At 39.4% G+C, this 13,441-nt stretch overlaps 1 protein-coding gene across 6 annotated transcripts in view; it reads right to left on the reverse strand.

Annotated features, from left to right (window-relative positions):
- Positions 1 to 13,441, reverse strand: part of PHF20 (PHD finger protein 20) — a 134,739-nt gene that overhangs the window by 75,897 nt on the left and 45,401 nt on the right. For all 6 annotated transcript variants that reach the window (XM_082359369.1, XM_082359370.1, XM_082359371.1 and 3 more), the window contains one exon: positions 773 to 852. In XM_082359369.1, coding sequence (XP_082215495.1) covers positions 773 to 852 — 80 coding nt within the window. The remainder of the gene's footprint in view (positions 1 to 772; positions 853 to 13,441) is intronic.

The raw sequence follows: 13,441 nt of genomic DNA on the forward strand, positions 1-13,441 counted from the left end.
TTTGGAATTGCTAAATACATGTTCAGAAGAATTTATTAGAAGGTTCCAGGATTACCAAATACTGTCATATCAACAACCACCCAAAGAAGTAAATAACAATTAGTTACAATCAGAATCTTTCCCCTCAGCTATTTCATTAAGACATAAATATGAAAAAAACTAAAAGGGAAAAAAAAATCATGAAGAAAGTAGGCAACACTTCTAGATGGCCAGCATCTATCTGTGTGCACCATATTTCCAGTATCAAAACTCAGGACCCGTGCTTAGACAAGTACATGGATGGTGAAAGGGACAAAAGGAAACAAAATTTTCAACCCAGGCACATCTAGCACAAGTGTTTGCCAAATCTATGCCAAATGGCGGCTCCGTAACCACCAAGCCATGGTCCTGAGCTGAAGGACAAAGTCAGATGAGGAGAAAATATCTCCATCTCTTCAACCACTCAGCAAGTTCCCTGTGAGGGGAAACAGCTCTGTGGGCAGGGCACAGGAAGAGAGAAAAAAGAATAACAACCAGGTGCTTTGGGAAAAAGACAGATAACAGGTAATGGTACTCAAGTACTGGCATTTCTGAAAAGAATTGGTATGAAAAGAAAAAGGCAGAGAGAGAGACAAATATTTACAATTTCTGAAAACTTGTGTATTGCTCTCTGGCGAAATCATGTCAGATGAAGGAAAGATTTTGTCATCATAAACAAATGTAACATCTTTGAGAAACAAAACTATAACATTAGCATTATTCATACCACAAAGCATAAAACCACATCTCTCACCTGATCTTTCGAAAAAGCTTTGACATGAATATGTTTGACAGTCTGAACTACTCCATCATAAAATTTCACAGTGTAAGTACCTAAAATTCAAAAAGATATGATTTTAACTTGCAGTTTCATGAAAGCAACAAAACTTTTCAAAGCATAAACACAAGGGAGCTCCAACCACAATAATAAACATATGGGAATTAAAAAGTTGTTCAAGAATCACATTCAATCTTACTTATGTCCAAGATAATAGTACACTTGCCTTTTCCTCTTTATCTTTACAAATCTTTTTATCTGTACAAATCAAAATCCATCAAAAAAAACCTCATTTTTATGGTGCTTCACTAAATCTTAAAAACTTGCACTGACTTAGACCAAGAACAAAGAGCAGTAAAACAATTAAGAATGTAAGGAAACACCAACAATGAACTATCAGAGAAATTAAGGGAACAATCCCATTTATTGTTGCATCAAAAAGAATAAGATACCGAGGAATAAACCTACCTAAGGAGGTAAAAGACCTGTACATGGAAAACTATAAGACACTGATGTAAGAAACTGAAGATGGAAAGATATATTGTGTTACACTCTTGGTGGGAATGTAAACTGGTACAGCCACTGTGGAAAAAACTGTATAGAGGTTTCTCAAAATACTAAAAATAGAATTACCACATGACCCAGCAATTCCACTCCTTGGTATATATCTGAAAAAAACAAAAGCACTAATTCGAAAAGATACATGCACCCCAATGTTCACAGCATTATTTACAATTGCCAAGATATGGAAGCAATCTAAGTGTCCATCAACAGATGGATGGATAAAAGAGGTGGTACATATATATACATATACATATACAATGGAATACTACTCAACCATGAAAAAAGAATGAAATTTTGACATTTGCAGCAACATGGATGGACTTGGAGAGTATTATGCTAAGTGAAATAAATTAGACAAGACAAATACTATATGATCTCACGTGTGGAATCTAAAAAATACAACAAAGTAGTGAATATAACAAAAAAGAAACAGATTCACAGACACAGAGAACAAACTAGTGGTTACCGGTAGGGAGAAGGAAACAGAGGAGAGGCAAAATAGGGATAGGAGATTAAGAAGTACAAACTATTATGTATAAAATAATCTACAAGGATATATTATTCAACACAGGGAATATAGCCAATATTTTATAAGAACTATAAATGGAGTGTAACCTTTAAAAATTGTGAATCACTATATTTACACCTGTAACATATAATATTGTATGTCAACTATACTTCAATTAAAAAAAATAGGATATAAGGAAAATACAGATTTATTTATTGCTTGGTGAATTATTAATGTTTATCACTTAATCTTTATTTTCTGGGCTTAGAAGTAGTAATATCTTTTAAACTTTAAAAGAAATACGACCATCTGCTAAAGGTATTATGTTTTTAGAGGTCACATTACTCTCAAAATCCATATGAATTAGCTGCATATTACAATGTTTCAAAATAGAGACTAGGCCAAAGCACTAAATGGTGACCGCTACATTGTTAGTTTTGTTCCTTTTTTTTTTTTTTTTTAAGTCCAACAAAAATCACTCTCTGCTAAAAAACCGAAACTGGAAATACAAATAATCTTATCTCCCCAAATAACGCATCCAACTACAAAAGTTCTCATTAGCTGTACTCAAACCAACACTTTCAAACTTTTGCATTTTAGAACCCACCCATTTCTCTCTCTCTCTCTCTCTCTCTCTTTTTTTTTCTTTTTGGTCCCAGGGATTTATTAAAAAAAAAAAAAAAATTACAGTTAATCTTGTCAAGATTATCAATGAACCACTGGTAGTCATGTAATGATTTACCACTAGTAAACATGGTCAGTTTTCAGGACCAATTTACTACCCAACATGGAAGAAATAAAATAAACCCCAAGGGTTGGGAGCAGAATAATGCAACGATGAAGTTAAGATCTTCTGGCTGGTTGCCTCCTTCTTATACATTCTCTCCCCACCCACCGGCCCTCTCCTCCAGCCCTGAATAGGGTCCTGCCCATGGCTAGCCACCTCTACTGAAACCCTCCCTCTTCAGTGTTCAAAGTCCAAGCAATCTGAGCCCAATTATTTTTCAAACCTTATTTCGAATTACCAGCATACAATACCCACCAACACAAAGTGACTAGCTACTTGCCACCCACTGAAACTGTCTTGTAACATTTCCACCTCCACATCTTTATCAAAGTGTTTTCCTGCCTGTAATGTGCCACTCATTGATCCTTAAGCACTCAGCTCAAAAGACCACAATAGTTCAGTAAATGTTTCCTGACTCCCCTGCTACTGGAGAGTTCTCCCTCCTCTGAACTTCTCAGACTCATTTGGTACCTGGCCTGCAGAGCCTCACATTTAGGTGCCTTCATATAGAAGGCAGATCCCAAATCGAAGGCAGGCTCTCCAAGGCTAGAGACCACATCTGACACTAGTTTCTCACACAGCGCCAGGCTCACTGTAACCAGTGTTTCTCAAAGTGTAGTCCCCAGACCAGCAGCATCAACAACCCTGTGAAATTACTGGAAATGCAAGTTATCAGCCCCACCCTCAATATGCTGAATCAAAAACTCTGGCAGTGTGACACAGATATGTGTTTTAATAAGGGCTTGAGGACTTTGCTGGTGGTGCAGTGGTTAAGAATCTGTCGGCCGATTCAGGGGACACAGGTTCCAGCCCTGGTCCTGGAAGATCCTACATGCTACAGAGCAGCTAAGCCCATGAGCCACAACTACTAAGCCTGTGCTCTACAGCCTGTGAGCCACTACTGAAGCCCACGCACATAGAGCCCATGCTCCTCAACAAGAGAAGCCACTGCAATGAGAAGCCCACACACCGCAACAAAGTGCAGCCCCTGTTCGCCACAACTAGAAGAAAGCCTGCACGCAGCAACGAAGACACAATGCAACCAAAAATTAAAAAAAAAAAAAAGACTCCATCTTGCAAGAACACCAAAATCACAACTAACTGCTGAACAATCATCAACAGGAAGACACTGGAACTCACCAAAAAACATACCCCACATCCAAAGACAAAGGAGAAGCCACAATGAGATGGTAGGAGGGGCACAATCACAATAAAATCAAATCCCATAACTGCTGGGTGGGTGACTGACAAACTGGAGAACACTTATACCACAAAAGTCCACCAACTGGAGTGAAGGTTCAGAGCTCAACGTCAGGCTTCCCAATCTAGGGGTCTGGCAACGGGAGGAGGAATTCCTAGAGAATCAGACTTTGAAGGCTAGTGGGATTTGATTGCAGGACTTTGACAGGACTGGAGGAAACAGAGACTCCACTCTTGGAGGGCACACACAAAGTAGTGTGCGCATTGGGACCCAGGGGAAGGAGCAGTGACCCCAGGGAAGACTGAACCAGACCTACCTGCTAGTGTTGGAGGGTCTCCTGCAGAGGCAGGGGGTGGCTCTGTCTCACCGTGAGGACAAGGACACTGGCAACAAAAGTTCTGGGAAGTACTCCTTGGCATGAGCCCTCCCAGAGTCTGCCATTAGCCCCACCAAAGAGCACGGGTAGGCTCTAGTGTTGGGCTGCCTCAGGCCAAACAACCAACAGGGAGGGAATCCAGCCCCACCCACCAGCAGTAAAGCGGATTAAAGTTTTACTGAGCTCTGCCCATCAGAGCAACAGCCAGCTCTACCCACCACCAGCCCCTCCCATCAGGAAACTTGCACAAGCCTCTTAGATAGCCTCATCCACCAGAGGGCAGACAGCAGAAGCAAGAAGAACTACAATCCTGCAGCCTGTGCAATGAAAACCACATTCACAGAAACACAGACAAGATGAAAAGGCAGAGGGCTATGTACCAGATGAAGGAACAAGATAAAACCCCAGAAAAACAACTAAATGAAGTGGAGATAGGCAACCTTCCAGAAAAATAATTCAGAATAATGATAGTGAAGATGATCCAGGACCTCGGAAAAAGAATGAAGGCAAAGATCGAGAAGATGCAAGAAAGGTTTAACAATGACCTAGAAGAATGAAAGAACAAACAAACAGAGATGACCAATACAATAACTGAAATGAAAACTACACTGGAAGGAATCAATAGCAGAATAACTGAGGCAGAAGAATGGATAAGTGACCTGGAAGACAGAATGGTGGAATTCACTGCTGCAGAACAGAATAAAGAAAAAAGAATGAAAAGAAATGAAGACAGCCTAAGAGACCTCTGGGATGACATTAAACACAACAACATTCGCATTTTAGGGGTCCCAGAAGGAGATGAGAGAGAGAAAAGACCAGAGAAAATATTTGAAGAGACTATAGTCGAAAACTTCCCTAACACATGAAAGGAAACAGCCACCCAAGTCCAGGAAACACAGAGAGTCCCATACAGGATAAACCCAAGGAGAAACACGCCGAGACACATAGTAATCAAATTGGCAAAAATTAAAGACAAAGAAAAATTACTGAAAGCAGCCAAGGGAAAAATGACAAATAACATACAAGGGAACTCCCGTAAGGTTAACAGCTGATTTCTCAGCAAAAACTCTACAAGCCAGAAGGGAGTGGCATGATATATTTAAAGTGATGAAAGGGAAGAACCTACAACCAAGAGTACTCTACCCGGCAAGGATCTCATTCAGATTTGATGGCGAAATCAAAAGCTTTACAGACAAGCAAAAGCTAAGAGAATTCAGCACCACCAAGCCAGCTCTACAACAGAATAATGCTAAAAGAACTTCTCTAAGTGGGAAACACAAGAGAAGAAAAGGACCTACAAAAACAAACCCAAAACAATTAAGAAAATGGTCATAGGAACATACATATTGATAATTACCTTAAACGTGAATGGATTAAATGCTCCAACCAAAAGACACAGGCTTGCTGAATGGATACAAAAACAAGACCCATATATATGCTGTCTACAAGAGACCCACTTCAGACCTAGGGACACATACAGACTGAAAGTGAGGGGATGGAAAAAGATATTCCATGCAAATGGAAATCAAAAGAAAGCTGGAGTAGCAATACTCATATCAGATAAAATAGACTTTAAAATAAAGAATGTTACAAGAGACAAGGAAGGACACTACATAACGATCAAGGGATCCATCCAAGAAGAAGATATAACAATTATAAATATATATGCACCCAACATAGGAGCACCTCAATACATGAGGCAACTGCTAACAGCTATAAAACAGGAAATCGACAGTAACACAATAATAGTGGGGGACTTTAACACCTTACTTACACCAATGGACAGATCATCCAAACAGAAAATTAATAAGGAAACACAAGCTTTAAATGACACAATAGACCAGATAGATTTAATTGATATTTATAGGACATTCCATCCAAAAACAGCAGATTACACTTTCTTCTCAAGTGTGCACGGAACATTCTCCAGGATAGATGACATCTTGGGTCACAAATCAAACCTCAGTAAATTTAAGAAAACTGAAATCATATCAAGCATCTTTTCTGACCACAACGCTATGAGATTAGAAATGAATTACAGGGAAAAAAACGTAAAAAACACAAACACATAGAGGCTAAACAATATGTTACTAAATAACCAAGAGATCACTGAAGAAATCAAAGAGGAAATCAAAAAATACCTAGAGACAAATGACAATGAAAACACGACGATCCAAAACCTATGGGATGCAGCAAAAGCAGTTCTAAGAGGGAAGTGTATAGCTATAGAAGCCTACCTCAAGAAACAAGAAAAATTTCAAATAAACAATCTAACCTTACACCTAAGAAATAGAGAAAGAAGAACAAACAAAACCCAAAGTTAGCAGAAGGAAAGAAATCATAAAGATCAGAGCAGAAATAGAAATAGAAACAAAGAAAACAATAGCAAAGATCAATAAAACTAAAAGCTGGTTCTTTGAGAAGATCAACAAAATTGATAAACCATCAGCCAGACTCATCAAGAAAAAGAGGGAGAGGACTCAAATCAATAAAATTAGAAATGAAAAAGGAGAAGTTACAACAGACACCGCAGAAATACAAAGCATCTTAAGAGACTACTACAAGCAACTCTATGCCAATAAAATGGACAACCTGGAAGAAATGGACAAATTCTTAGAAAGGTATAACCTTCCAAGACTGAACCAGGAAGAAACAGAAAATATGAACAGACCAATCACAAGTAATGAAATTGAAACTGTGATTAAAACTCTTCCAACAAACAAAAGTCCAGGACCACATGGCTTCACAGGTGAATTCTATCAAACATTTAGAGAAGAGCTAACACCCATCCTTCTCAAACTCTTCCAAAAAATTGCAGAGGAAGGAACACTCCCAAACTCATTCTATGAGGCCACCATCACCCTGATACCAAAACCAGACAAAGATACTACGAAAAAAAGAAAATTACAGACGAATATCACTGATGAATATAGATGCAAAAATCCTCAACAAAATACTAACAAACAGAATCCAACAACACATTAAAAGGATCATACACCATGATCAAGTGGGATTTATCCCAGAGATGCAAGGATTCTTCAATATACGCAAATCAATCGATGTGATACACCATATTAACAAACTGAAGAATAAAAACCATATGATCATCTCAACAGACGCAGAAAAAGCTTTTGACAAAATTCAACACCCATTTATGATAAAAACTCTCCGGAAAGTAGGCATAGAGGGAACGTACCTCAACATGATAAAGGCCATATACAACAAACCCACAGCAAACATCATTCTCAATGGTGAAAAACTGAGAGCGTTTCCTCTAAGATCAGGAACAAGACAAGGATGTCCACTCTCACCACTATTATTCAACATAGTTTTGGAAGTCTTAGCTACGGCAATCAGAGAAGAAAAAGAAAAAAAAGGAATACAAATTGGAAAAGAAGAAGTAAAACTGTCACTGTTTGCAGATGACATGATACTATACATAGAGAATCCTAAAGATGCCACCAGAAAACTACTAGAGCTAATCAATGAATTTGGTAAAGTTGCAGGATACAAAATTAATGCACAGAAATCTCTTGCATTCCTATATACTAATGATGAAAAATCTGAAAGAGAAATTAAGGAAACACTCCCATTTACCACTGCAACAAAAAGAATAAAAGACCTAGGAATAAACCTACCTAGGGAGACAAAAGACCTGTATGCAGAAAACTATAAGACACTGATGAAAGAAATTAAAGATGACACGAATAGATGGAGAGATATGCCATGTTCTTGGATTGGAAGAATCAATATTGTGAAAATGACAATATTATCCAAAGCAATACAATCCCTACAGATTGAATGCAATCCCTATCAAATTACCAATGTTATTTTTTACAGAACTAGAACAAAAAATCTTATAATTTGTATGGAGACACAAAAGACCCCGAATAGCCAAAGCAGTCTTGAGGAAAAAAAAAAAGCAGAGCTGGAGGAATCAGATTCCCTAACTTCAGACTATACTACAAAGTTACAGTCATCAAGACAATATGGTACTGGCACAAAAACAGAAATATAGATCAATGGAACAAGACAGAAAGCCCAGAGATAAACCCACACACCTATGGTCAACTAATCTATGACAAAGGAGGCAAGGATATACAATGGAGAAAAGACAGTCTCTTCAGTAAGTGGTGCTGGGAAAACTGGACAGCCACATGTAAAAGAATGAGATTAGAACACTCCCTAACACCACAAAAATAAACTCAAAATGGATTAGAAACCTAAATGTAAGACTGGACACTATAAAACTCCTACAGGAAAACATAGGAAGAACACTCTTTGACATAAATCACAGCAAGATCTTTTTTGATCCACCTCCTAGAGTAATGGAAATAAAAACAAAAATAAACAAATGGGACCTAATGAAACTTCAAAGCTTTTGCACCACAAAGGAAACCATAAACAAGATGAAAAGACAACCCTCAGAATGGGAGAAAATATTTGCAAATGAATCAACGGACAAAGGATTAATCTCCAAAATATATAAACAGCTCATGCAGCTCAATATTAAAAAAACAAACAACCCAATCCAAAAATGGGCAGAAGACCTAAACAGACATTTCTCCAAAGAAGACATACAGATGGCCAAGATGCACATGAAAAGCTGCTCAACATCACTAATTATTAGAGAAATGCAAATCAAAACTACAATGAGGTATCACCTCACACCAGTTAGAATGGGCATCATCAGAAAATGCTGGAGAGGGTGTGCACTGTTGGTGGGAATGCAAATTGATACAGCCACTATGGAGAACAGCATGGAGGTTCCTTAAGAAACTAAAAATAGAATTACCATATGATCCAGCAATCCCACTACTGGGCATATACCCAGAGAAAACCATAATTCAAAAAGACACATGCACCCCAATGTTCACTGCAGCACTATTTACAATAGCCAGGTCATGGAAGCAACCTAAATGCCCATCGACAGACGAATGGATAAAGAAGTGGTAGATATATACAATGGAATATTACTCAGCCATAAAAAGGAACGAAATTGAGTCATTTGTTGAGACATGGATGGATCTAGAGACAGTCATACAAAGTAAGTCAGAAAGAGAAAAACAAATACCATATATTAATGCATATATGTGGAACCTAGAAAAATGGTACAGATGAACTGGTTTGCAGGGCAGAAATTGAGACACAGATATAGAGAACAAACGTATGGACACCAAGGGGGGAAAGTGGCGGGGGGGGTGGTGGTGGTGGTGGTGTGATGAATTGGGCAATTGGGATTGACATGTATACACTGTTGTGTATAAAACTGATGACTGGGGCTTCCCTGGTGGCGCAGTGGTTAAGAATCCGCGTGCCAATGCAGGGGACACGGATTCGAGCCCTGGTCCGGGAAGATCCCACATGCCGCGGAGCAACTAAGCCCATGCGCCACAACTACTGAGTCTGCACTCTAGAGCCCGCGAGCCACAACTACTGAGCCCGCATGCCACAACTACTGAAGCCCGCAGGCCTAGAGCCCATGCTCAGCAACGAGAGAAGCCACTGCAATGAGAAGCCTGTGCACCGTAACCAAGAGTAGCCCCTGCTCGCCACAACTAGAGAAAGCCCGCGTGCAGCAAAGAAGACCCAACGCAGACAAAAATAAATAAATAAAATAAATTTAAAAAAAAAAATTGATGACTAATAAGAACCTGCTGTATAAAAAAATAAATAAAATTCAAAAATTAAAAAAAAAAAAAGAATGGAGAAACAACAAGATCTTACTGTATAGCACAGGGAACTATATTCAATATCTTGTGATATACCATAATGGAAAATATGAAAAAAATAATGTATATATAGGTATAACTGAATCACCTTGCTTTATACCTGTAACTAACACAACTATACGTCAATAAAATAAAATTTTTTTAAAAGTAAAAAAAAAAAAAGTTTAATAAAGCCTTGAGGTGACTCTGGTGCACACTGAAGTCTGAGAACCACTGTTGTAAACAATGAGTAACTACCTACTGTTTTACTCCTCGTAATTACAAAATAAAAGTGATTATTTGTCACAAGTGTCACCAACACAGAAAAGTGGCTAGCAAACAAGATAGACACAAGGATACACAGCTGGTTTTATATATATATATATTTATGTATATATATATATATATATATTTATGTATATATATATATATATATTTATTTATTTATTTATTTATATATATATATATAAATATAAATAATACTTATACAGATATATATAATTGGTTGGTTAAAGCAAGCAATGAGATGACAGGCTATGATAAGTATTCTACATAAGGCACGTCAGCAATGACTGATGAATACTTACAACAAAGACCTGGGTTCCTGTCTTCCTGCCTCTATTGTGAGGGTGTTGGCAAGCAAAGGAGCAATGATAATAAGCAAGGCTGTGGAACTCTAAACAGACTCTTTTCAAGCAACCATGGCAAAGCTCTGGTCAGTCTAAGGATGGGGGTTTGGGGGTGGGGACCTTAAGAACCCAATTCTCAAGAAATCTTAAATATTAAGCATGCCAACAAGCCACCCATGTCTATACTTTCAACTATCTTATCAACAAAGTTCATCATCCGTTACATCAAAATGAAAACTGCCCATTTTTACAGACATTTCAAACATCCAGAAGGACAAAATGCTACCCAAAAGTCCAACATTTTCAGCTACTTGAAGTCAATTTTGAAGCTTAGTCCTGACAGCAGGCTCAGAATGGAGGCCTTAGATGAAGGGATGGACCCCGAGTTCCATGGAAGTCTACAACAGAGCTAGAAGCAGAACCCAAGCCTGTCTGCTGACCTCTGACTAATTCTTCTCCCACCACCCCACACTGCCTATTCCCCAGGTCCCTCAGCCTCAATTCTAAACCACAAACCCAGAGCACCACTGGCCACTCTGAAATGACCCAAACTATGGCCAAAGGTGCTCAGGGGCCACTGTCCTTAGATAACAATATCCTGGTCCTGACCCTTTTTACTTCCGAAGAACTACAAGGGATCATCTTGAAACTTTCTCCCTTGATCATGCACACAGCCTAACCTGGGCTTCAATAAATCAGAGGGAACAAAACAACACATCTCACAGACAACAGTGGTCTAGACCCACTTCTGGAGAGAGGCCCCAAATCTACTTTAATGGTTTCATGCATAACTAAAAGAATGTCTTCCCACAGAGTCCTCCCAAGGGTGGCTGGCAACAGAGCTCTCCCATGGCCATAAACAAAAAACATGTAAATGACAGAATCCAAAATAAGAACATTCTTGACACAAAGCTCACCTGCCTCAGGCTCCCTTAAGAAGCTCCTGTCTTTACCAGATGAAACAAAGCTTCCTGGCTTTGCCCTCTGGGGGTTAAGAACTCAGCATATCAGACAACCTTACAGAAGTCCGTAATAGCAGAAGGGATGTAAGAACAAAACTAGAGACGTGTAGAAAGCTCATCTTCTCTAGGACCAAGGAAACAGGTGACTCTAGAAAGGACCGATTTCTGTTGCTCTTGAAATCTACCATAAGTGTGACTCAGGGCCCTTTTACTATCCCGCTCATTCTCCAGGAGTCAGAGAATTCCATAATATCATGGATAAGAGCTTTCAAACATGGTTTCTCAAAGTCCTGAGGTTCCCACAAATGTGCCTAAGGGGGTGGGCAGAGGGATGGGATAAGTGCATGCTTGCAGGCAACCTCCCCCTAAGTCTTTTCCTCTTAGAAATTTTACATAATGGGCTTAGGTTCTGTAGCCAACAATTTCCAAAAATGCTCATCTAGTCCAATTCCTTCTCCCATTTCTAACTGCTCAGATGAGTCCAGAGCAAGGAGAGTGAACTGCTTATAATCATCAAGCAGGGACTGGGACAGGGCCTGTCTCCAATCAGGGCTCTCAAGACACCACCCGGCTCCAGGAAGTACAGACCATCTACACTCACCCTACCGTATCAGGTGCACGTACACACACACTCCGCCAGCGAGCATCTGGCCCTGACAACTTCTGCTGTTTAAGGAAAACCCTGCTCCAGAGAAGCAGCCTGGTACTGTAGGAACTGCAGTTTCAGGAAACCTGGAGCACCACAGACCTCCATTCAGACCTCAGGCTACCATTTATCTATATGCTCTGTAACCTCAAGCAGTTTCTCCTGTGAGCTCAGTTCCTCATCTGTAAAATGTGGATGGGGTTGACGGCAACAACCTTTCCATGTTTGTGTGAAGACTAAATAAGATCAGATATGGAAATTGCTTAGCAAAGGGACTGTCACAGAGCAAGGGATCAATGTGTGGTTCTAATTACCATCATCTACCAAGTCACTTTGAAAGAGAACCCCCTTTCCCCCCATAGAAGATAGGAGCCAAGCTAGCACCTGCATGTATGGGCCTAAATGGTCCTTTTATCTCTATTCAAAGCTGCTCATAGTCCCAGTGTTCCCACATTTCAAATGTAGGTTCAGTTACAGCATGAAGAAAACAAAAAATAGTAACTGCTTCAACCAGAGACTCTAGAAATAAGACCATTTCCATAAAATCTCCCAGTTTAAATGCAGACTCTAGGCAATGAACAAAGAGATTGAACTGGGGTACAAGGAGGGGACGAGGGGGGCACGTGACCCAAGGATATGCATAATTTTAAGGAAGAGGGACCTGATTCGCCTGCGCACTCAAGTTAACCACAGATCAACAGGAAGGAATGATTCCTCATTTTGTTGTAAATGTGAACCTACTTTCAGTTTCCCCCAGAGAGAATGCCTTGCAGAGCAGGGGCACAAACCCCCTGACAGACAAGCGGCTCTGACATCCTCTGCATAAAAACGGGAGCTGAGCAGAGGCGTGGTCAACTCACCAGAGATGGCTTCCAAACAGATTCCCTGGAAGTAGAATCCCTTCTTTTTCTCCAACACAGACCAAGGATCTAACAAGGCTACCAGGTGTGGCTGCCTTCACACAAAATGATGCTTAACTGCCACTGCCAAGGAATCATTCCAGATGAAAAGGGCTAAATAACATGGCATTGCTCTCCCCAGTTTCCAAGTGCTAAATAACTCCCTTATGAAACTCTAAAATTTGCTATCAAAAACTCAACAGATGACAAGCTTCTTTTCTAGAAATAAGACATTTCTTGACAACTTATTCATGTAAAACAGATCTTTTGGGTTTTTTTTTTTCCTTGTGTTCTTCCAAGCTTCTGGTTAGAGAAAAAGAGAAAAAAAAGAAAAAATGTGTCTAAAGTCCATCAGTGTTAAC

This window comes from Balaenoptera borealis (assembly GCF_965194805.1).
Source record: "Balaenoptera borealis genome assembly, chromosome: 16".
Taxonomy (NCBI): domain Eukaryota; kingdom Metazoa; phylum Chordata; class Mammalia; order Artiodactyla; family Balaenopteridae; genus Balaenoptera; species Balaenoptera borealis.